The sequence below is a fragment of the Varanus komodoensis genome, unplaced genomic scaffold, assembly GCF_004798865.1.
Source record: "Varanus komodoensis strain SLA01 unplaced genomic scaffold, ASM479886v1 scaffold67, whole genome shotgun sequence".
Taxonomy (NCBI): Eukaryota; Metazoa; Chordata; class Lepidosauria; order Squamata; family Varanidae; genus Varanus; species Varanus komodoensis.
This window is the reverse complement of record NW_025336308.1, coordinates 3,316,337-3,339,884: the sequence shown is the minus strand read 5'-3', so window position 1 is coordinate 3,339,884 and position 23,548 is coordinate 3,316,337. Positions and strand designations below refer to the sequence as shown.

Below are 23,548 nucleotides of genomic sequence, written 5' to 3'. Positions count from 1 at the left end.
GCCGCCGCCAGGGCCTCTTGTGCCTGCGAGGACGACGCCGGCCCGGTCGCCGGAGAAGCGTCGGGCGCGCGCCGGCCCCCGGCCCGGCCCCGGCCGCTTGTCCAGCCCCAGGCCAGAGTTGTGTCAGCTGCCGTCGAGAAGGCGCCAGGTGGGCCGCTTGCTCCCCCGGGGTTTGGCCGGGGCCGGGGGCATGCTAGGCTCGGGGCTCAGCGGGGCCTCGGGGCCTGCGCCGCCCTCCCGCGCGTGTGGAGCGCTGCTCGTGCCGGGGCGCGCAAGAAGAACGATGCGTGTCCTGAGGCGTCTGCACGGCCGCCCCGTTCAAACAGCGTCGCGGCCAGGCACCATCGTGAATGCGGGATGAAACGGGCATGCGGTGGTCGCCACAGCCTTCTGGAACAGCGGCCGAGGACACGTGTCCTCCCGTCACCTCAGGAAGCTCAGCCTCTCAGGCCGGGCAGCCGGCGCCCTCGGAGCAGAAGGTACGGGCCAGCACAGGGTTAGCTGGTTTGGAAGGGTGGCAGGGCCCGGCCTGAGAGACGGTGGGATGGGCGCCCTGGCCACAGCTCGGCGCTTCATCCCGCCCAGGCTTGGAAGCTGAGCAGGGTCGGGCCTGGTGAGAATCTGGGCGGGAGGCCTGAATCTTGCGCTGAGGGGGGCGGGGGGCTGGACTGGATGGCCTCCTAGGCCTCTTTCAGCTGTGTGGGTCACCAGCACAGTGGCTCGCTGTGATTCCACCTTGAAGTGTCTTGGAAGCACATTTCTCAAAGGAGCATCGTCTCCCACATAGAGCACCCCAGATCCTTAGGTACCCGTTAGTGGCCGTCCTCCAGGTGCCCCTTGCCAATGAATTGAGGCATGTGGCTATGAGAGTGAGGGTCTTCTTGGTGGCGGCTTTCAGCTTAAGGAATGCTGTTACCGTAATTAAATGTGTGCGTGTCCCCTCTTAGGCCTAGACATTTTAGCACCAAAGATGCTCCCAAGCACTTCAGATTCTAAACTTGCTTGTGCAGCACTTAAATGCTGACTTTATAGTTTTGTATTTTCCGTGTTGAAATTTTTGCTATGCTTTCATGTAACTCACTGAGATGGCTTTGGGTTAGGGTTAGGGTGTAAGAAATGGGCTGGTAAACTGCAGCAGATTAGGAAAGTGCAGCTTTCATTCATCTGTACTGGTGGCCTCGATATTTTCTTTGGCTGCAGCAATCTGGTTTACACATCAAAACCAGCTGCAATTTTTAAAAAAAGCTCATTGCCATGACAGGGTTAGCACACTGGAGCACACTGCTCAGGTGTCCCTGCTGGCAAGCTCTGGTCCTGCCATTGCACTGAAACTCAGAGCTCTGACAAGCCATAGAAATAACTCTAGAAATTTCTGGGCAAAGACAAATCAGAAAGTAACTCCAGCCACTTCCATTTGTAGTAGGTACAACCAATTCATGACGTGCAAACTAGACTTCTTCCCTTTAAGACAGGGAGAGCAACCTATGACACTCTGTATGTTTTTCCTAACACCAGCATCCCTCACTACTGGCTAGGCCTTGCAGGGAGATGTGGCCTCCGGATGTCTGGCCCTGCATCCTGGCCACTCCTGCTTTCCCCCCAAGAGGAAGTGGCCACATGCCATGGATGGGAATTTCTAAAGCCAAGCAACTATTTGAAAAATAAAAAACCAGTGCTCCCCAGCGGGGAGAGAAAGGAAGCTGGGCATGGCCCTTGCTAAAAAGGTCCACATATGCTTAAGGTGCTGAAGCAAGGGGCAGAGCAGAACTTCCATCAGCAGCAACCTTGCTAGGGTCCAAGATAAAATGCATGTGCCTTCCACAGCATCCACAGTCCAGTTCTCCCCATCTCTGCAGGAACGGCATCAGGGTATCCCTGCTATATTCATCTGCAGATGAATTGGATGGCTGGTGGCCGAAGCGCTTCAGACGAATTCCACCGTAGCCCCATCCTTCTCTTCCTCAGGTGCATGCCCACCCCACTCTTTACAGTGCATCCACCTGATCTCAAGTTTAGGAGCTCTTGCTTTCTGGAGCAAAGTACACAGCCATCTGAGGAATTTAAGTCCCCCTCCAATATTCTGTGCCAACAAGAGCATACAAAAAGGAGGGGCAGGTTTTCCTACCAAGAACTGCTGCTGCAGTAGATTTTGCCTGTTTACTTGAAGAACAGGAGTTTGACAGGGCCAGAGATTTGAGCAAATCTGGTAGGATGGCATAGCAACACAAAGCCTGTAGTTTCCTCTTTAACACCAAAAGAGTTTAATATATTCAGATGTCTACTGAGTTTATTAGGATACTGAAAATACTGGGCTTTTAAGGGCCAAACTGATTGTGAATCAGGCCTGCTGCTGGTCGGGTGGGGAATCATTTCAAGGCCTCCAAATGGGTAAGGAATGCTCCTAAAGTCTAGGTGCAAAGTGGTGGGCTAAAAGAATGCAAAACTTCATAGCAAATGTCATCCAAGGCGTGGCTGCTGCTGGGCACAGGGAAGGGGGGTGATTCATAGGAGTGCTTCCTCGATGGCGGGGAAGGCATTTTGATTCTCATTCCCGACCCAAAGGCACGGGCTACAGGAAGGAATCCCAGCGGCTGCTGCAACATAGCTGGTGTCCACAGGCATGCTCAGAGTGTGGGAAACACCACTCTTTTCTGTTCCGTTTTCTCCAGAGCACGGCAATGGGTCAGCATCACCCTTTCTTCCTTTACACTTTCTAGCCAGGAAGACCAAAACTAAAAGACAGGAATTCTCCGCTGTGCTTTGCTTTTTAAAGTTTTATTACATATTTGTCATTGCGCTGGAAGAGTCAGGAAGCGTTCCTAGTCCGATACCAAAGTCCAAAGAGTGCGCATTAACCCCTGCCCACATTCAGCTATCTATTGTGGGTCTCGGCAAAAGCAGGAAACTAGTTTCTCTTCAGTAGGAAAATATATATGTGTATATGAACCTAAATGAAAAAAATATACAGTTAGAAGAGTTACTAGTTGGGGACATTGCTCCTTTGGGGAGGAGCCTCATCAGCTCTGCAGGATCTGTCCGAAAGGCCAAGAGGTGTAACGTAGTAAAGGCAGAGTCAGTCCAGGGACGGGAGCTCGCTTGGCCTTGTTAGGAGATGGCTTTTGCCTCCGGTAGGAATGCTTCCCAGTATTTCACAAGCTGTGTGGAGAACAAGAAACAGGAAGCATCAGCAAGGGTAACCCGGGTCCTTGTGCAACAGTCACCGCACCAACCCCCACCTGAGGATTTGGCCAGGGCCACAACCGACGGCACCCGGGGAAGCCGCCAGCCCCGAGCATCAGCTTGCCAGCAGCTCCGACATCCTTCTCCAGCCAGGAACGAGCTGCGGCACTCTGTTGCGTGGGATATGATGGAGCCCACCTCTGCTGTGCAAAGCAGGGTTGCCCTGTGCTGGGAACTGTGTGCATCACGACAGGGAGCTCTGGTTTTCTTAAGCTCTGGACTGGCACAAGAAATACACGGGCATCTTGCTGGGACACGCTGCTCTGCAAGGCCTCTTGGATAAAAATGGCTGCCTGCTGAAGGTGTACGCTTTTTGTCTCTCTCACTCACCTGCTGTTGTGAATGTAGAAGGGTTTCCAGGTATTTGGTCAAATGGGTCCTGAAATCTTTTGTTTTCTCTTTCTGCAGCAGTGAACGTTTAAAAAAAAGGAAAAGAAAAAGACTTAAATTGTGTATTTTTCACAAGAGGCTACTACAACCTTCTAGGAAACACCAGAATGCAGGAGTCCAGCTTGGCATTTCTTTGCATTTGTTCCACGTGTGATTAGAAAACAAGGAATTGCCTGCTGAATGCACGCCACAGAGCCAGGCCGCTCTCAAGATGCCGCTCTACGAAGAGCCCTGGCAAGAGAACCTGACCGAGCTTTTGTGCCGCGGGGTGGGCCACACCTTCAGCTTGCAGACCAAGATACCAAAGCTAGTTAAGGCCTCTGTGGCCCTGTTTCACAACTAGGAAGCTAGCAGCCAAAGCTTTAAGAAGAGCGGATGCGAGATCTTCATGTAGTCCTCACACCCTTTTTTCCTGTGGGGTTTGCTTTCCCCCTTGGGTGTTTGCACAACTCTGCTTCTCTATTTGCAGACACAAAATGCAAACAACTGCTGTTCAGCTTCAGTACACAGTGTATTAAATGAGCAAATACGAATGGCATCCCAGCAAAGCTCACTCAATACCCCGCCCAATAGTCCCACCTGGCCCTTCCCAGCAGCATTCCAGGGGTTCCAAGCTGTTGGAAAGGGACCCCGCACCTGGGCCCCTCTAGGCAGCCTACACAATGCTCAACCCGTGTCCAACCAAGGAGACTCTCCTGCATAATGCTCACGTGCCACTCTACCTCGAAGCGCAGCACCTCTTTGCGGAGGACGGCAGATACCCGTTCAAAGTCCCGCTCGTACTGTGTCACACGGGATTCCCACTGCAGAAGGAAGCAACCTGTTAAAAGCACGGCATTCCTTTGTCACAGGAGGGGGCAGGATCTGCTCTCTACAAATCTTTCAAACATGACGCCACCAGGAAAGACAGACCAACCAACCAACCAGAAGCCAGGAATAGTTCTGGATAAAACTGGCGAGTTATCCCACAACTTCAGGGGCTTTCCTCCGATGAGTGTGGCACCGCTGCTTGCTCACAGGTGATGATTTGGCTCACAAGTCCTTTGCTGACTTTGTAAAACCAGCCGTCCTCCCCAGAAGGGCACACACCTCGCCACTCACCCTGCATTATCAATTTCACGGTTACGCCCCCAATACGAGTTTGTTGCACAACACTGGACATTTTAGAAACCCCTCATCATCGAAAGGGGCTTCAGCAGCTCTTCACCCTGGAGGGAGGGGGCGCCTCGCCCTGACTGCCCTCTTATTTCCCCACCCTCCATCGTACTGATGGGAAGGACACAAAGCTGCGTTGCCCAACTTGGGAGTTGCTCCAGCGTGCTCTGCAAACCTTTGCTTGGCCAGACGTTATGTGGGCAACCAGGACTCGTGGCCTGCCATCAGCCTGGCACAGGAGGAGGCTGCTGAGCCTGCCTGTTCCCCAAGGACAACCACGTGCAGCTTTTGGCCTGGCAGGGAAAAGCACTGCATGGTCACCCCACTTCCTAGAGGGAAAGGAGAGTTCAGCTTCTGTTTTTTTCAGTGGTACTTTCAGCTGTTTACCTTTCAAAGCATAAAGGAAGCATGTCTTTGGGAACCAGTGTTAATTTTTTGGAAGCTCTGTTTGCAATTCAGTGATGAGGGACACACTGCATTTTTCATCACTTTGAAATATTGTGTATTTTCCAGTTGTGCCACTGGCTTCTAAGCGAACAGGCCGCCAAGTTATGCAAACATCTTTTTTCGATAAAAGCATCTTATGTATGCAGGAGAGCTAACAGGAGTGCTGTGGACTCAGGCCTAGTCTTGAGTGAGCAAGTTGGAAAGGTGGCTGCTGGGATAAGCCAGTCCAGCAACACCCGCGGGGGCAGGCGGGGGGCAGGGAGGACATGCTGGGGCTGGGCATCCCTCTCACCTCCGAGATCTCGTCTTTGGCTTGCTGGAGCTTGTCGGGTTTGTTGGCCCACAGCAGCCTGGCCTCCGTTTCGCGTTTCTTCTGCAGCATGATCTGCGCATCCTGCCAGCGCTGCCAGGTCTTCATTCGCTGGTCGAAGGCACCCTGTTGGTGAAGAGGGGCACATGAACTGGAAATGAAGGATTTGGTCAGCAGGTTAACCCAGTCTGAACCGGAGGGCCGAGGGACGTCCCCGGAGCAGGGACAGGCTTGGGGTGGTGCAGAGACCGGCTGCTGGCAGGTAGCATGAGAGACCCAGAGGCTGCATCCACCGAGGCGAGGCGTCCAAGGTGGCACCCTACTGGGGTAGCCAAGCCAGAACTTCTGACTGCGGGCAGGACCAGAATTGCCCTGGAACTGGACAGAAAGGGGCAGGCGGAGCTCCCGCTCTGCACGGGGAAGGTCCCACGTTGAGTCCCCAGCACCTCCAGGTGGGGCTTCTTGCCTTACAGCCCAGAGAGGCACTGGCAGCACGTGAGGACAATACGGAACCAGGAAGACACACAGCAGCTTCCCAACATCACAGGCCTTGGTCTAACAGCAGTGGAGAGCCGTGGGCCTCAAGAGGCTCTTGGGCTGTCGCTCCTGTCAGCCTTCGCCAGCATCACCAGCGGGCGAAGAGAAGTGGCCGTTCAGCGAGATCGGGAAGGACGTCCCGCACCCCCAGCCAGCAGGTTGCCTTGTCAAGAGCCGCTGCCCCGCCAGAACAGCCCTGCCCGTCTACCGAGGGCCACACGGGGTGGGATGAGGCCGCACACTGCTGCACGTGTCTTGGGACAGCGCGGCCCACAGCCTTCCAGAAGCAGCCCCCGGGAGCCGCCTTGCGCCTCGAGGCGCATGACAGGATTCCTGGGGCTCAGCGCTTCCCTCCCTCCAGTAGCGCTTCGTTGGTCCGAAGCCTGCCCTGGGCAGGACATAGCAGCTCTTACCCTTACGACAGAAAGCAGGCGAATGTAGTCACTGAGGAGCTCGGCCAGGAGAAAGAAGTCGTAGTTGGCCTGTTCCTGGTGCAGCTGCTCGATCTTCTCCTCCACCTCCGCCAGCTGAGAGAGTGCCCGAGACAGGGCGGTGTTGTCCTCCGAGCTCCCCAGCATGGCCAGACTCTTGGCGAACTGGGCCGTATTCAGCGATAGTTCTAGGGAGGCAGAGGGGCGTTCAGCACACCAGCCAGACTGCTGCCAGCTGGGAAGGGGCAGCCTGGCCTTCCCCACCCCCACCTATGCTGGGCTGCAACTTCTGTGCAGCTGCCTGGGAGATGATGGGAGCTGCAGCCCAACTCCTCTGGAAGGCACCAGGTCGGGGAAGGCTGGTGCAATGCACACAGCCAAGAGCCAGTATGGGACACCTAAGGGAAGCCTCCAGAGACAGCTGTGATGGACAGCCTACACATTTTCTACATACATACATACATACATACATACATACATACATACATACGGAAGTAAGTAAGTAAGTAAGTAAGTAAGTAAGTAAGTAAGTAAGTGAGAGTCCTGGAGTGGGTGGGTTGGGAATACTAGAATCCACCATGCAGTATCTGTCGAGTAACTCGAACGCAAAGCAAACCACAGTTTTTCAGCTGCAGAAGGCAAATTCAGCTCTTCAACTGTTACCTTTCCTGTGATTTACTAGCATTTCCACAACAGCGTGTAGCTTCCGCAGGCGTTGCTCTTCATACTCCACCTCCTGAAGCTTCTCTTCAAACCACTGGAGGGGAGAGATGCAAACACAACCAAGACAAGCTTTCACTTGAAGGGGAGTCGGTTCCATATAGGTTCATCTTCAGGAACACTGTCTAAGGATAATTTATTTGTGGTGAGGGGGAGGCTAGGTGCTCCTCAGCCAAAAAGGCTCTCAGAGCAGATGGCACATCCTCAATTAAATAAGACAGGCCCTGCCGGCAGGCTTGCGATATAAAAAGAGAAAGCGCTCAGAGAAAATAGAATGGCAAGGGGGGACTCAGTTCTTCCAGCAGTGGGGCGGAACAGCCCTGCGCTTCCTTTCACCTCGCTCAGCTTGCAGACACAAAAGTTACAAAGATGTTAGGTACTTACTATGTCGGACTCATTCATCTTGATGGTCATTTTGCTGACTGCATCAGTGGCTTTGTTGAACATCTTAAGGAGACCGGCTCCACTGAGCGTTTGCGTCCCAACAGCTCGCGGCAGCTATAAGGAAGTTGAGAGTCTGATCCCGTGCAGTGCAACCGAACTGTGCTGCTTGACAATTTATAAAAGAGGCCATGCAAAACCAGAATGAATGGAGAAGCAGTGCTGGAGAAATTTCCAAACAGAGGGTGGGCGATTAACCCTGCGGTCCACGCAGCCCTCAAAATGGAATGCAGCCTGTGGGGAACCAGAAGAGGAGGCCCCTTTGGGACAGCGTGCAAACTGGTCCCCAGCTGTGGGGTAGATGATGTCGCCCACTTGCCTCCAGGCCGTTGCAATTAGCCAGCTGGCATGAGTCGCCACATCGGGACGTGAAGGGGTTACAGTGGAGCAGCAACTTGGGTTTATTGTGATGGACTCTGGCCAAGCTTGGGCCACAATATTGTTCTCTGCTCCTCTCGGGGTGGCTGGAGCCCAAGAGCTGAGGAAGCAGTTATCTGGCGGTTAGTAGTAGCACCGTGGCCTGGGCACAAGGCAGAGCTGGACATCAGTAGGTCGTCTGACTGAACCACCCACCATGGACAGGATTCTGCACCCAGGATTCTCCCGGAGCCACCTACCCAATCACATGGAGGTACTCTGCAAGCAGAGCGCCAGGCTGCCTGGTGAGCCAAGAGGCCATGGAGAAGCCAGTAAAATCCCTGGCGCCTGCTTAGACAGAATGGCTGCTTGCACTGCCAGAAACAAATCGCTGGTGCTCATGGGTCCCTAGTCAGGAAGACGTCTGCACTATGCAGAGGGGAACTGACACTGGACATCATTTGGCAGCGTTTTTTCCCAGTGCAAAGATGTGATACGCGAATCCCTCTATACCTGCACCTTGGCTGGGAGGAGTCATCGCACAATGAAGCATGTCACAGACCCCGTTACCAAAAGCAGAAGTGAGCCTTTCTGCCTCAGAACGAAACCGTTGGGAATAAAGGGCAGTTCCAACTCTGCCTCCAGGTTGAGAAGTGGGAAAAATACCCGTGGCCCGGCGCTGCATATGTCGGAACAGTCGGGCGTGTCAGACGACAGGGCTCGCAACAAGAGCTCCTGCAGAGAACTCCCGAGCAGAGGAGCAGCCGTGCCTTCTGCCTGTTTGGACAGCAAGAGGCACAGCTCCTCGGGGGACTGTGCGCTTTTCCAAGGGAAGGAAAGACCTCGCGCGTATATACAAGGCCCAGGGCCTGAGCGTGAGGCTGTGGTCACCTCGGCTTGGTTTCTGGACCTGACAGGGAAGCTGCATTGCCCCAAGGTACCTGCAAGTCCACACACAAGGCCCGGCTAACTTCTTACACCCTCTGCTTCCACTACGGCCTCTTGTGGCAAGCTGCTGTTGCTGCTCAGCCCTTGACCGTGCACACTCAGCAATTCTCTACAAACACTTCTGCCTTCTCCGCCACCTCAGTCTGAAGGGACACGGAATATGCAGTTCAGCTGCATGAACAGCCCCGACCTCCGTGCGGCTTGCCGCACAATAAGCAGGGCCAAAGCTAAGAACAGTTCCCAAGACGTGAGCGACCGTTCCGCAGGATGCATTTGACCTCCAGTGCAATTCTGGAAGACTAGTGGTACTCCAATAACAACAGCCAGAAGCATCGCAAGTAAGAGTCCTCCACGCTCCCTTCACCTGAATCCTTCTGCGTCAGCATTTTGCCACATGGCTGGCTTCGTTTCGACAGAAGCTGCAAGAGGAGCTTTGAGCTTTCCCATCTGCAGTTCATAAATGCAGTTTTTGAAAGTACAGGACCATTAAGATCAAGCACATCTAGAAACACATGGATGAATTCCTCAGTTTTTACCAAATGAACCATGAAAGGGATGCTCGGGCCACAAGAGCAGAACCACCTGGCTGAAAAGACTCTGCGCTCTGGGACGGCGGCAAACCAACCTCATCTTTTTCCAAGAACTCCCTGACATCTGGGTCCTGCAACATGGTTGGGTGGTTTACTGTTCTTCGAAGATACCTGTGGAAGAGGAATGTGTGAGGTAGCCTCCCTCTTAGTATTCCTGATGCTGAGAAGGGAACCAAGTGCAAGTTCCCAACAACTTGGACCATAAGGAGGAACAGGCTCAGGCCTCCCTGGGCTGCTTTGGGGAATGACCCACCAGAAAATTCCAGGTCCAAGAGGAGGAGTTTTCTAATAGCACTAGGAAGGAGTACAGGGCAGCCGCCACAGAACGGCTTGTGGGTGGCGTGCCTCCAGCTCCTTGGGGGGGACGCCCCCAGCTCATGCCGCTGTCACTTGAGCACAACCATAATGGGTCAAACAAAGGCAGCCCCTGTGGTATCTCTGCATCACGGGGACTGGGTGCCTGCGAACGCCGAGTAGGAAGAATGGGGAAGCTGCCTCTCTCTTCCTCACTTCCTCCTTCGGTGAAGGATATTTCACTTCCCTGAAGCTGCTTTCAGTTTTAGTGACTCTTTCCAGTCGTTCTGTTTTTAGACAATAATTCATTCCAGAACTTGCATGCCAGGACAAGCTTTTTTTTGGTGAGGCTTCCGGGAGGAGCCCCCATTGTCCTTGGGCAAAGGAACAGACCCCACATCCCGAAGAGCTTGGGAAAAAGTGGCCTTGCCCAATTGAGTCCAGGCAGCTTCAAAGCGAATGAGATCCTTGATTTCATTAGGCTAACATCCTCAGAAGTAAAGAACAAGACTCTGTCTGAAATATTCCCAGATTTTTCCATTTCATATTTTCTCATCTTAAAAAGGCTGATATAGTACATGTGTATAGTGTGTGTGTGTGTGTGTGTGTGTGTGTGTGTGTGAGAGAGAGAGAGAGAGAGAGAGAGAGAGAGAGAGAGAGAGAGAGAGAGAGAGAGACACTTCTAATTTCTGATACCAACCATCCCTGATCAAGGCCGACTTCTGCCAGCTAGAACAGAATAGATGTTTTTACGCACAGTCTGCCATTTGCCACAGCCTTTTAAAGCTGCAGCAACAGCAGGCAGCGAGTGCAATATGACTAATTACCTTTCTAAGGCAGCTCGCCGTTTTTCTAGAAATTCTGTAGAGGAGGAATCTTCTTTCCCAACTTTTACTTTGGTCATTCCTGGAAGAGAAGTGAAAACAACCATGGGGGGGGTGTATCTACGCTGCAAGTACAACTGCCCCCCCGTGTGGCTTCAGCAGGACAGAACACTCTTGATGTGGCACCTGTGGGAAGGCTGGCTCAGGAGCGGGGCACGTCTCACCCAAGGACTGCCCCGGTTTCCATCCCCAGTATCTCCAGCTACAGCAAGAGAAGGCTCCTGCCAGGAGACAGTTCCCCCCAGACCAGGGAGCAGAACCGCAACTGGCTGGCCAGGTGTCCCATACAGTGGAATCCAGTCCAGAGGCGGGAAAGGACCCAACACTCTTAAGCCAGGCCGACGAGCGTGCGACTCGCTCTGAAGCTGCTGCATTGTATGGGCTCTGCCAGGAGAATGGTGGGGAGCTTCTTAAGGTTCAACAGGAAGTGTAACAAACTTTCCCAGTGACCAAACACAGCACAGATTCTCGAAGCCATGCCTAGGCCTTAGGGCCTCCAGCATATTAGGGGAAGCAGAGAGATAATTTCCCTGAAGTTGCATCCCCCAGTCATTCTGCAGAGAAGCACTGCTTTTGCTGTGGAAACAAGTCTGCTTGCTTTGCCCAAGCAGCTTCAGCCCCTCCCACCCTGTCATTCAGGAAGGAGGGGAGTGGAACCTGTGCATACTGACAGACTGAAGTAGTGGGTGGGGGGGGGAATGTTAGGGACTCCAGAGCAAGAGGTGGTGATTTTGTTTTGTTTTGTTTTCAGCCCAGTGGGGAGAAATGTCATGCCAACTCTTGAGGCTCACTGAACGTGCCTGGGCCTATTCAGGGAACCAGTAAAGCCACAGGAAGAAAGGGTAAGCTTCCTTTTGCATCCATCTTTCATTGCTGCATTCAGTGAAATGTGTCTCATCTTTCACAAGGTAATTTTGCTACTGTGTGAACATCCTTGAATCTCCTTGGTTGGCACAGGGTTAAAAGAGCAGCCTCCTCTGGGAAGGAGCTGTTCTCCACAGTGCGAGTGCCAAGCGCAGCCAACCCTGACAACGTTGTCCCGGAAAGCGAGGAGGGCGCTGTGTCAGCAGTGCTGCTCTCCAGAAGCCCACAGCATGCAGTTCTGAGCCCAGCTGAGAAGTCTCACTTTTAGACCTGTCTCCTTGCTGGACAGAGGCTGTGGCTGTCCATTCTGTATCTAAAAAGTGTCTTCCTTTAGGGAATGCATTTGCTTCCCATTTGGGAGGAGCAGAGAACATAGAAGCAGCGGCGTGCAAGAGGCTAGCACGGGTGGGGATTCACAGCAAGCATCACATCCAGAGTGCCTGGAGGGGTCAAGGCGGCGCATGGAGGCGTCTGTGCTGGCAGAATCGCTGGTCAACCCTACCTATTAAGCTCTTCTCAGGAGGTGGGGGGACAATGAATCCGTTTTGTGCATGCTTCTCTGACAGCTTCTCGTACAGGCCCAAGAAGTCACTGAACCTCCTCTTCACTGAGAACTGCCTATTTTTGAACATTGGCAATGTGGTCTGAGGAGGAGAACACAGTCAGAAAGCATCAGGTTCACATGAGCACCGAGTTATACCTTGCAAACACACTCGGTAGCAGATGCATTGCCTTTCTGCAAGCACTGAAGCCAAAACAGAAATATTTTTCCCCCGGCAGAAGCCGACCTCATATTAAACAATACTGTAATAAACATACAAGACAATACAGTAATACAATATTGCATTAAGCATATAAAACCTAAATGTTACTGCTTTAAGAACACACTACATATACTACCCTGGGAATAAGGCCCTTTGGATACAGAGGACCTTAGATCTGAATAATACACCTAGAATTGCATCCTAAAAAGATGAAAGATGCTACCTGTCATCAAGTTAGCAACTAGCAATATAGTACTATTCATGAAATATACTGATTAGTTTTTTTTTTAATTTGACCAAATTGAGATGAAATTGCTATACTCTAGATTCCAGAGTTCAGAAGGTACCAGAGTACTTTTATATACCGAGTGTTATTTTGCCTCTCTCTAAGCAAAGGGCTTCTATGCACCATCGAACGTCTCTTGGGCCAGCCCCACACAATAGTGGTTTGCCATGCAGGATGAGGAAGGATTGTCATCCAGGAAACAGCCCAAGATTCTTGCTCCAGTTGTACAACTCCTTGGATGTTGGGCAGCATGTTTTTGCCAACTGGCAAACAGGGCAACACAAGTTAGAAATGAAGAGTATTTTTATGCTCTCGCTCAAGTGGACAACATATGGAGGGATGCAAAGCCCCATGAGCTTGAACTAGCACAGCCAATGGTGAAGGATGAGTGGAGATGGTGCCTGAACATCTGGAGGGCCACAAGCTGCCCACCCCAAGTTAAAACTAAAAGAGCAGGTTACATACCATTCCTGAGCCAACACTTCTAATATTATGGAGAAACTCTGGTTTGGAGAGGAAACAATGCACAGCCCTTTAAGTGCAGTTTACTGAACATGGCAAAACAATGTTTTTATTCCATTTATTTTTTGCAGAGATGTGGAAGCCTGTATGAGGCTTCTGGGGGGAAAGAGAGAACTTTCTTCTGTTTTTGCAGACTTCCACTTCTCTGCAGATGTGAAACTCTGCCCTTGCAGCCCCTTGTGACTCCACGGTGTTCTCAGGAGTGCGCTCTCCGAGACAGGAAGCAGCCTGGCTCCTGTGCTGGCTAAATTCCCTGCTACGGAGGTCGGCATCAATGGGCACAGGAATGAAACAGACTGGCAGAGTGTGTTGTCCCAAGGAGCTGCCGCACTGATCAGTTCTGCCCAAGACCAGACTCAATGTGGCACTGCTAAGAGACGCGTGAGTGTGTGTGTATACACGTGTGTAAACTGAAGTCTGCAGTGCAAGAGAATACAGAGGGAAGGGCTAAGGAGAAGCTTCTGCCATTGAAGTGGAAAGCAGACTTCAAGGAGGATGCTTCCTGGCATTAGCTAGAGCTGCTGTCATGATAATACTGAAAAAAGGCCAAGCCAGACCTACCTGGGTTGACACCTTGTAGGCTACATAGGCATTCATTCCATCTCCTGTGTGGGAAAGGAAAAAAGGTGAGCTTTCTGCAGTGCACGGGGTGCTGTGGCTGCGGCAAACACCCCCTCCTGGTGGCCACTTGGTGCCAGTGACGCGGTTCATGGCGCCTAGGCTGGCTGTGCCATGTCCTCCACTGACTGCTGGACGGTTGCATCGCAGGCGATACATGATGCTCGTGATATGCTGCATCTCACACATGTGAAAAGGGGTTCTGAACGGATACGTCCTACGAGGACCTTTGTGCAATTATGGTTACCTGCGACATTTGCATATCTCACGCATGTGTTGCTCCTCCAGATATGCACACTGTAATCAACTGGAACCCATTTCAAGACATGCAGCCCTGAGGCGTGGAGGAGCGTCTCTGACCGGAAAGCTTAGCAGAGACGAGCACTGACATCCTCCTTCCTAACGAGCTCTGAGTAGCTCCTATGGGATTCCTGCAGTTTTACTGTCTGCAAGCCTGAGGGCCAGAATCTTGCTTAAGAAAAAGGACATGCCCAAATGCCGTGAAGACGACGCTTAGGTCTAAATTCTACATTAGTGTCATCCTAGTTTTTGGCTGGCATCTCTAATTTGCCAGTGCATTTGACCAAATTTGAAAGTACTGAAAATGGTTTCTGGATGTAAGCATTCAGTAGGTGGAAAAGACATCCATAATAAAGCAATGAACTTATTTAAAAGTGAGGTATCTGAACAGCAGCACTGCCAAGAAGATTCTAAGCTCTTCCGTGATTCACAGGCTGAGCAAGCAGTCAACAATATTACAAAGGCATGTCGAATTTTGGGCTGCATCACAGGAATGCTGTATCTAAATCAACATTTGGAATTTAATAAACTTCTACTGGAACCTTAAATGTGCATTAAGCTTATTTGCATAAGAATCTAGAAAACAATCAAGATACCTGCACAACAAAGATCGAAGAAAATATTATTGTTTCAGAATGTAAATGAAAAGTTACCATGAGTGAAGCAGCAGAGTCTGAGTGCCACGGGAGAACAACTGAAAGATAACACTTCCCTGCTAATGTAGTTGTATAATAGCGAAGCCAAACAAGCAAATTAGCCATGCAATCTAAGATTACAGGTTTATAATAAGTATGGCCAACAACAGATGTTCTTTGGGTAGATCACAAGAACTAAAATATTAAACTGTGAAAAGTGAAAGAATAAAAAAACCAGAACAAACAGCACAGGAATAAACATATATCTAAAACGACCAAAACACTCATGCCTGGAAGAAAAGCAGCATAACAATGTTGGCACTAAAGGGATAACTATCTGGGCAACAGGCAAGCCTGTTTGGAAAGGACACCCCATAAAAGGGGTGTCACAGTTAAGAAGGCTACCCACCTAACTTCCTTGGAAGGGTGTACCTGGATGAGAGCCCCCCAGAGAGGATCTGTGGGACCAAGTGGGCTCCTCAGCAGATCAGCTTTTAGTGCTCCTGTCCACCCCGGCCACCTGCGCCACGGGCTCTGATGCTCCTCCGGATACTCTGGTCCCAAGCCGTTTGGGCCATTCAATGATAGCAGCAACATTTTGATTAGGCTCAGAAATGGACTTGGAAGCCAGTCTAATGGGTGCATTGATGTGTTAGCCTGCATCGACCAGCTCCAGTTGGCAGCCTGGCAGATGTATTTTGATCTGATGCTTCCAAGCAGTCTTCAAAGGTGGACCCATGTACAACACATTGGAATAGTCCAGCCAAGAAGGTGCCAGGCTATTTTGGTCCAGATAGGAGTGCAGCTGGTACGGCCACCTGGGCTGTCCACCACGGCCACCTGTGCCTCTAGTGACAGTGATTCTGGAGCAACCCCAAGTTGGAACGGTGAACATTCAGGGGTGTACAGCTCTTTCCAGAACTGCTAGTCATTCCGTCCCAGGAAGAGAAGAAGTCTGGATTGTCGAGGTGGCCGCCTCTAGCCATCCGACCACAGAAGTTACAGGATGCTGACAGCTGAAGCTGACAGAAGAGTGGTTCCTCAGTGGTGCCAAGTCCCGTCTCTACTTCCTACAAAGATGAGCCTAACATAATAATTAGCAGCTTGTTATACTGCTCAGATCTGGGAGAGCTCTGTACATCTGCCCCAGGCTGAACAATTAAGTGGCTGTTATGGCACTGAAGGCAGCTGGGGAAGAGGCAGAGAGGGAGGGAGCTGCTGAGCTTGCCAAACGATCTCTTCATCGCACACGGCCTGTGTTTTGAAGCATAGAAAGCCTAAAGCCAACAACAGAATATTCCCCAGGTAGAACTCCTCTTGTACAACACTCTTTCCTATATTCAACAGCTACATTATTTGTGCAGCTTCATTGAAAAATGCATCCAAAACTCTGCTGATGCAAAAGAATGCTTTGCAGTGGCTATTGTTCCAAGGAAAACAGTTGGCATTTCAGACTCTGCAAAAAGAGCTGCATTTCAGCTGATATAGTAATATTCCCTCTTCAAGAAGTCGACTACTGCTGAAGGCACGTTATGGCAGCCCGCTAGCCTGTCCAAGTTGCATAAAGCTGGACAGATCCAGCAAGACAGGACACAGTGACTTGGTATCACTGAATGAGAGCTTCCTGCAATGCCAGCACTCTGTTGCACCACATTCCCACGGAACTGAAAGATGCAGGAAGAAAGGTCAGCCGTGCAAGTTGCATTGTTCAAGCTTCCCAAATCTGGCATGGTTCCCATTGTGGGATCCAGCATGTAAACACGGAGTATGGTGCAACTGAAGGCAGTGGGCAAGCACTGATTTAGCAAGTGCCGTCTGTTTACCAAGTGTTACTGCTCAGTGGCGCGCACACAACAGAAGGCCACTCGCTGGCTGCCCCTGCCAGGTGGGAGGGCGCACGGCCGCTGCTCTGCATCCCTTCTCCCCCACGTTGGACTTCCAGTCATGTGCAAGCACTCGCCGTCATTTGGCAGATGTTAGGAAGGAGCAGCTGATGGTGTGGCAAGAAGGGCATTGCGGCAAGTCCTCAGCTGCTGAACAGCCATCTGTATTCATGCAACGGCCACGAGGAAAATGCAAGGAGATGCAACGATCTGAGCTTCCCATGAGATCATTGTGAAAACTGGGGACTGGGTACACAAGCAGCTGAAGGGAACGTCTCATACTCATGCAATTTTTCCTAGTCCTGAAAAAACGTTCAGAAATAGGAAGCTTTACAGAAGCTTGCATTGGCCAGGGCGACTTATGTTATACAGTTATGTGTATTTTATATTGTTATTTATGTATTTTAATTTATTTATTTGTAAGTCGCCCTGAGGCTTGGGCGAATGGGGCGGCCTAGAAATTTTCTAAATAAAAATAAATAAAATAATTACCCTTTTGCCCAGAAAAAAAGAGAAGTGTTTAAAACTGATCCACTGTAGCCAGCAAGTCCGCATGCAATCCCATCTTCCCCCTGCAATGCCTGTCTATGCGCATCTCAGCACTGTGAGCAAAAGCAGCAAAGGCAAACGTACTAGGCTCTCCTCAGCCTGGCAGCCAAGATGGACAGCCATACAACTTTCTCTTCCTATTATGCTAAATCGCCTCCATCTCATAATGACTCACCAATTTTCTCGGGATCACTCACTTCCACTGAGAGTTCAAACAGGTCTTCCTGTTCTTCTTCTTCTTCTTCAAACTAAATAAGTAAGATAAATATACTCAGTCATCCATGAGATCTCATACCAGACACTGCACATCACGCTCACCTTTGCTCTTGAATTGTACATTGCAAGCTTACTGAAGTGTGGACAGGGGGCAGAAAGAAGAGCAGGTAAAGAGAACTGTTGATTCATTTTCAGCATGTAAAAAGATTCAGTTTTGCAAAGTTCAGAGAGTTTCCACTTACTCTCCTCAGTTACAGCACTAACAGTGAAACTTGAACAAACAGTACAAGCCTGATGAATGCCCATCTTACTCAGTTTCAATGAAGAAGGTTGATTGCTGTGGTAATAAGCTTCTTTTTGATGGCACTGGGGTTCTAAAATACTCTCTTGCATGCAACATTCTGTTTTCTTAACTTATAGTTTTCTAGTTTCTTAACTTCTAGTTTTCTTGACTTCTAGTTTGGTTAAGTTCTCATTAACCAAAAAGGAGAGAATAGGTTCCTCATATGCTTTCGATCAACTTTTTACAAATCTAGCATCAATAGTGAGTGCTGGAGGTGGCAGCGGGCCAGAGCAGTGAACAAACCTTGCATCTGAATAGCAAGCTACACCCAGCAGTCATAACTAGCCACCTTTCCCGCAGGACATAATTGAAGAGATATCTAGCCAAACTGACAGGCACGTACCTCCTCATAGGTTTTGGACTGATGCTTAGAAGAGGAATTTGCTGTTTTTTCTATAGAAGGGACAGGACTGAACACAGTTGGTGCCTCTTTCTTCTGGCTGTTTTGTGTGCCATCCAGGGACAATTCTACAGTGGCATCTGCAGAAAGACACAATTTATTCTCAACAGCAAATAAACAGGCTCCCTGCCTTCTTGAGTTTTCTAGCCCCCAAGAATGGTAACAGGAAGAGCTTTTAGAAATTATCTTCTTGACTACACCATATGTATAAGTACCTCAAAAGCTGCCACAAAGAGGAAGGTCAAGATCTCTGGTATCAGTGAGAAGAGTGTAGGACATGGAATAATCAATTCAAATTGTGACAACCAGATCCAGGCTGGCTATCAGGAAAAGCTTCCTCACTGTCAGAGCGATACAGCAGTGGAACCAGCTGCCTGGAGAGGTCGTGGGCTCTCCAACACTAGAGACATTGAAAAAGAAACTGGACAGCCATCTGAGTGGGATGGAGTGATTTGATGTCCTGCAACAGCAGGGGGTGGACTGGATGGCCCGTTCCAACTTGCTTTAGCCTCATTTAAAAGAACTCCCTATCCCTTTTTAAATCTGTACCAGCTGATAATCAGATCAGATTCAAGAATTCAAGCATGCAACTACTGCACCTTTCCCTTATACCAGGCTACAATACCCTTTCCTACACTTACATGAAACGTTTTAGGGTGAAATATTAACTAGGCCATGTATCATATTAATCTCTATTATGTTCTGAGCAGCCACCTCAAAGTTGCCATTCAGTTCATGCACAGACAGAACTTCGCTCTCTTTTAAGTTGGCAACCAGCTTGGGAGTTAATAAGACCTGGTTGCTAATAAAATGAGCAACTTCTGCAAATGAATGTCTGTGCCTGAAAACAAATCGCATGTAGTATATGGCTGGGTTTCCTGCTTGGGAGTGTTCAAGCATGTTACTGAGCTAATTTATTAAAAGACTCTAGAAGGCCTTGCTTTCACTTCTTGAAATCAACCTGAACACACAAAATCTACACACCTCATTGAAAGCACTATTAGAACTGTAAAAAGATTATCCAAATCCAACTATCACTATATTATTTCTCTTTGCAACATGTAAAAGAGTCTTGCTAGAATTAGGAAAATAATTTGTTCCAATGGAATTTCAGCCATATTAAACAAAATGAAATCCTTGAATGCGGTTTCAGTTCCCTAACAATCTTCTTAAGCTCAGATAAATGCTAAGTTGAAATACTTGCTATTATACTTGATATATGTAAAGGGCTTGCAAATGTTCAGAGACTTCAACATGTATTTCTATGTGGGAGTCCTTAACAAAAGTCAGCCTTACTACCCACTGAAATACCGATGGTCTGACTGAACCTGGATAGCTTGCCTAAGGCCAACTAGTGAGTCTGTGGCAGAGCTGAGATTGGTAACTCAGCCTTCCAGCTGCTGCTCCAGAGCAGCTCAGAAGCTTGTCTCCAGAGGTTTTCTGCAGAAGAAATGACTGCGGAGGGGCCTGTGAACAAGATTCCGAGAAAGCGTCTATGGTGGAGAGACACACGCACTACACGCAGGCCTTCTCCTCTTTATGCCATCACTGAATCTGTAGCTGCGCATGCTTTCTTTGGCCCTCAGACACCATCCATGAGATGCCATACCTGCAAATATGTCCTGATCATCCTGCTCCTCTTGAATTCCGTTGGTTTTGGTGCTGCTTCGTACCAGTACAGGGGATTCCTTCTTCGGAGACACCGGCTTATTCTAGAGGTACAAAGTACATTGTACAAGCTGAACAGCGAAATCCATTACTGAAGATGCAGACACACCTAACAAAACAGTTTCCCTGCCCATGCACTCTCTCCCCTAGAAAAAGTGTCTTTCCATTTCAACCAACTGAATGTTTTTCTTCTTCTCAACAGCCGTGTGGAATGGTAGTCAACCCATCTCTTTTCAGAGCAATTAACAATGCAGTCTTTGGTACATTTCAACACACGCCATCCTGCCATTGTAGCGTTCAACTTATAAAGGCCCGTTGTTTCCCCAAAAAGCTTCCCAGAGACACAATGCTTTCGTCGCTGGAGACGACACCACCACTGCCAACTCGGCCATGCACAACAGTCTCACACCACTCCACCCTCCGCGGCACAGACGGGGTCACAGACCCACGGGGCACCACGGCCGAGCGGCTGGGGCTGGAAGTCAGCCTCTTTGTCGCCAAAGCAAGGGGCTGCGGCAGAAAGCCTGGCTGAGAGCAGACAAAGCCTTCGGAGCCCCCGCAGTTCCGCAGAAGTTGGGCTGCTTCGAGGGAGTTCTTACGGAAGGTGAAGCCACTGCACGGTCAGTGAGAAGCTGCAGCTGCTGAACCCTTTTGTTCTGTTGAATCATGATAATTGTTCCGCGGCATCAGGCTGTTCTCAAAATACACTTTGGCGAGTCTGCATGTCCCCTTCCTGATTCTATACGTTTAATAGATTTGTGCTGCTACAAAAGCTGGGAATGTTATTTTTAAAGTAATGGATGACCTGATCTGGGTTAGATACATTATTACACATGGTTCAGTCTTTCAGCTACTTTCTGACTCTGCCTTGGCACAGTACTATTGCCACTCTAGTTTTTTCCACACTGTTCATAGTTATTGCTCTGTTCTGTTTTGTTACTTTAACAATGTGGATTATTGTGCTTGCAATTCTGTCTGTTTGATGGATCTTGTTAGCCACTTCCAGCATCACCACAAGGAGGAACAAAGCAGTTTAAATATGTTTAGGTGAAGGAACACATTAGAGAATATTTTCATTTCTAGCTTTGGTCATCATAGGTGAGGCTTTATAAGGCTTGAATGCTTTCTGCAGAAATTGTGCAATTTTCAACCCTTTGGTATGTCAACATGTAGTTCCTCCTCCATAAATGTCAGCTTCAGTTCCTCTTCTGTGAACAGTTGCAACTAATTGCTCAGTTTTGCAGTTGTAGCACAGATTTTATCTAAATGGGCATTTTTTCCTGTAAAGAGCAGAATCTAGCTGAATCTAAAACATAGATTTTGCCTTATTGCCTCCTCTGTAAAGAGGAGAATTTAAAACAGAGCCTAACCACAAACACAGGTGGGCTTTGCTCTCTGCTAAATAGTCTCCTCCAAATTTCCAGATAAGACAGGGTACAAAAAGCCATCTTGGAAAAGCATTTTATGCTCTGTTTACAGAAGAGGTCAGGTAGCTCCTTTCCTCCCCTCAGTATGCATGTCACTTTAAGACTGGTGCAACAGCCTTTTAAAAAAGGAACGACAGAGGAAGAATTCTGTTGGAAAGTGCATCAAACTCTGCTAGCCACATAAATTCTGTGTCTCCTATGATGTGTACACCCTAGGACGGGTTTGGGGCGTATAGGCACAGGTTTTTAATGCATGGTTAAGAGAGATTTTTGAAGACATTGGTGCAGAAGTATTAGTAACTATAACCATCATCAACACTGGTGAGTTTGCATCAGAGTTGAAGGAATCTGAAGTACTAACAGTGCAATCGTATGGCTGTTACCTGCTGTCTAGACAGCCAAAGAGTTTCAGCCCTGACCTTGGAAAAGACTCCTAGGTCAAAACTGGGACTCCGATTTGGGAGCGTCCTTGCAGCCATGGCTCCGAAATTCATGCTTTGGAGCTTGTGTACAGGTGTGTGTGTGTGTGTGTGTGTGTGTGTGTGTGCGCGCGGGCAGGGGACTTGTGGGAGACAGGCAAAGCACCACTATCCTGTAGGAACCCTGGCAGTGTCTTCAGCTCCTTTCGTTGTGAAAAACGCTCAGGACAGCCAAGCGCTGAACGCCACAATCATTCCCATGCTCCTCCAGGCTTCCATCGGATGCGCATGGTCCTTCAAGTTCGGAGGGTTACAGGCAGCCACACTGGATCACACTAAGCTGCACAACCAGCCTTCTTTCTTCTGAAAGCTCCCCAGCGCAAACAGAAATGGACTGGACTGCCTCATCAGCGAGACCAGACACCCACTGGGATTCTTTAAGATCAGCCGCACATGCATATCTCAGAGAGCAGGCAGGATGCAAAATAACATTTAATGCAAAGGGAAATTAAAATTCTGAAATTAGGCAATGAAAGAAGTCCTGGGAAAGAACACAAAGGAACATACATTCCTTTGTGTTCCTTTGCCCATCCTAAGAACTCTGGGATTTGGATGCCCTTCTGTGAAGTCCTGCACAAATGCAGAGGAGTGGCATGATGGTCTGTTGCTGGACTTTGAAACCTGGACCTGAATCCAAACACAAATCCAGGACTCTCTGTTCATACGCAATCCTGGTGTTCAGCTCACTCCGAAGGGGACGGAAAACACTCTGAATTCAAACTGCAGACACCATCTGGTTTCAAGCTTCTCCTCTGCCATGAAGTCCAAGGCATCCTTCCACCATAGCCTCACAGGCTGTTCGTATTCACAAAGCGTTAACTTCAGTTTTGGTCATACTTAAGAGTTGATTCAGTGAGTCCAACGGGGGCTGCCTAAGTCCCCCTCAATTTCAGTGGGGGTGTTCCTACTGATTTCTGCAAGGTCTACTCACCGGCTCAATCATGGCTAGCTTCAGTTCCCATTGTTATGCCTAATTTAAGTTCTCATTGACTTCGCCAAGTCTACTCTAATCATGACTCTGCTAGATAGTGAGCACTGCCTCACGGTCCCACGTATTTCAGAAGCGCTCCTGCAATCACGGCTAGCCAGTCGGGATTAACTTAAGCTCCCTCCTCCGAACTCATCAACAGGTCTCCTCTAATTATGCCTGGCCTAGTAAGCCGTGACTGACTCACCCCCGCCCCCCCGGTCAAGGGGTCTACTCGAAGTTTAAAGCCCATCTGAATCCAAGCCATTCTCTCCCAGCGGCTCAAAACAACCTCCCGGCAGGAGCCGGAGAAGAACGCGGCTGCCTCGCAGCCAGCCGGCTCCCTCCCGGAGTCTGCACCCCTTGGGCGGCGGAGGGGCAGAGGCGCGCCTGGCAAGCCGGCGGAGAAGGGGGCAGGAGGAGGAGGAGGAAGCGCAGGCACCCCGCGGCCGCTCCCAGCTCCTCGCACTCACGGCGCTGCCGGTGAAGATGTCCTCGCCGTCCGAGTCGCTGTCCCCGGGGAGGCGGGCGCCGCCGACAGCCTCCCCCGCGGGGAAGGGCGGAGGCAGCCGGTCCACGGGGGAGCCTCCCGACGCCATCTCCCGCCGAGGGCCACTGCGGCAGCGACTTCCGGCTCCCACGCACGGCCGGCCGGAAGCAGCAACAGGCGAGTTCTGGGGGGGGCGAGCGCGAGCCCACGGCGCCGAGGGGCGGGGCCGGCAGCGCCTGAAGAAAGGGAAGGGCGGCGGGGGGCGGTCGCCAGCCAATCGGCGGCGCGCGGGGCGTGGCCTCGCTCCTCTCAGCCCGGCGCTGGGGCGCTTCCTCCCGCAAGCCCCGCCCATGCGCGCTTTGACGGACCGGCGAAGTTTACTTCTGCGTGGAC

General features: G+C 50.2%; 1 protein-coding gene across 1 annotated transcript; it reads right to left on the bottom strand.

Annotated features, from left to right (window-relative positions):
* Positions 1-2,759: 2,759 nt before the first annotated feature.
* Positions 2,760-23,300, bottom strand: SNX1 (sorting nexin 1). The gene is made up of 15 exons (XM_044450524.1): positions 23,139-23,300; positions 19,734-19,836; positions 18,068-18,204; positions 17,341-17,413; positions 13,742-13,785; positions 12,111-12,252; positions 10,688-10,766; positions 9,602-9,677; positions 7,615-7,728; positions 7,174-7,267; positions 6,493-6,698; positions 5,525-5,668; positions 4,353-4,433; positions 3,571-3,642; positions 2,760-3,156 (listed from the first exon to the last, which is right to left on the bottom strand). The coding sequence occupies exons 1-15, from the start codon at positions 23,262-23,264 to the stop codon at positions 3,106-3,108; spliced, it is 1,542 nt and encodes a 513-aa protein (XP_044306459.1). The 5' UTR covers positions 23,265-23,300; the 3' UTR covers positions 2,760-3,105.
* Positions 23,301-23,548: the final 248 nt, after the last annotated feature.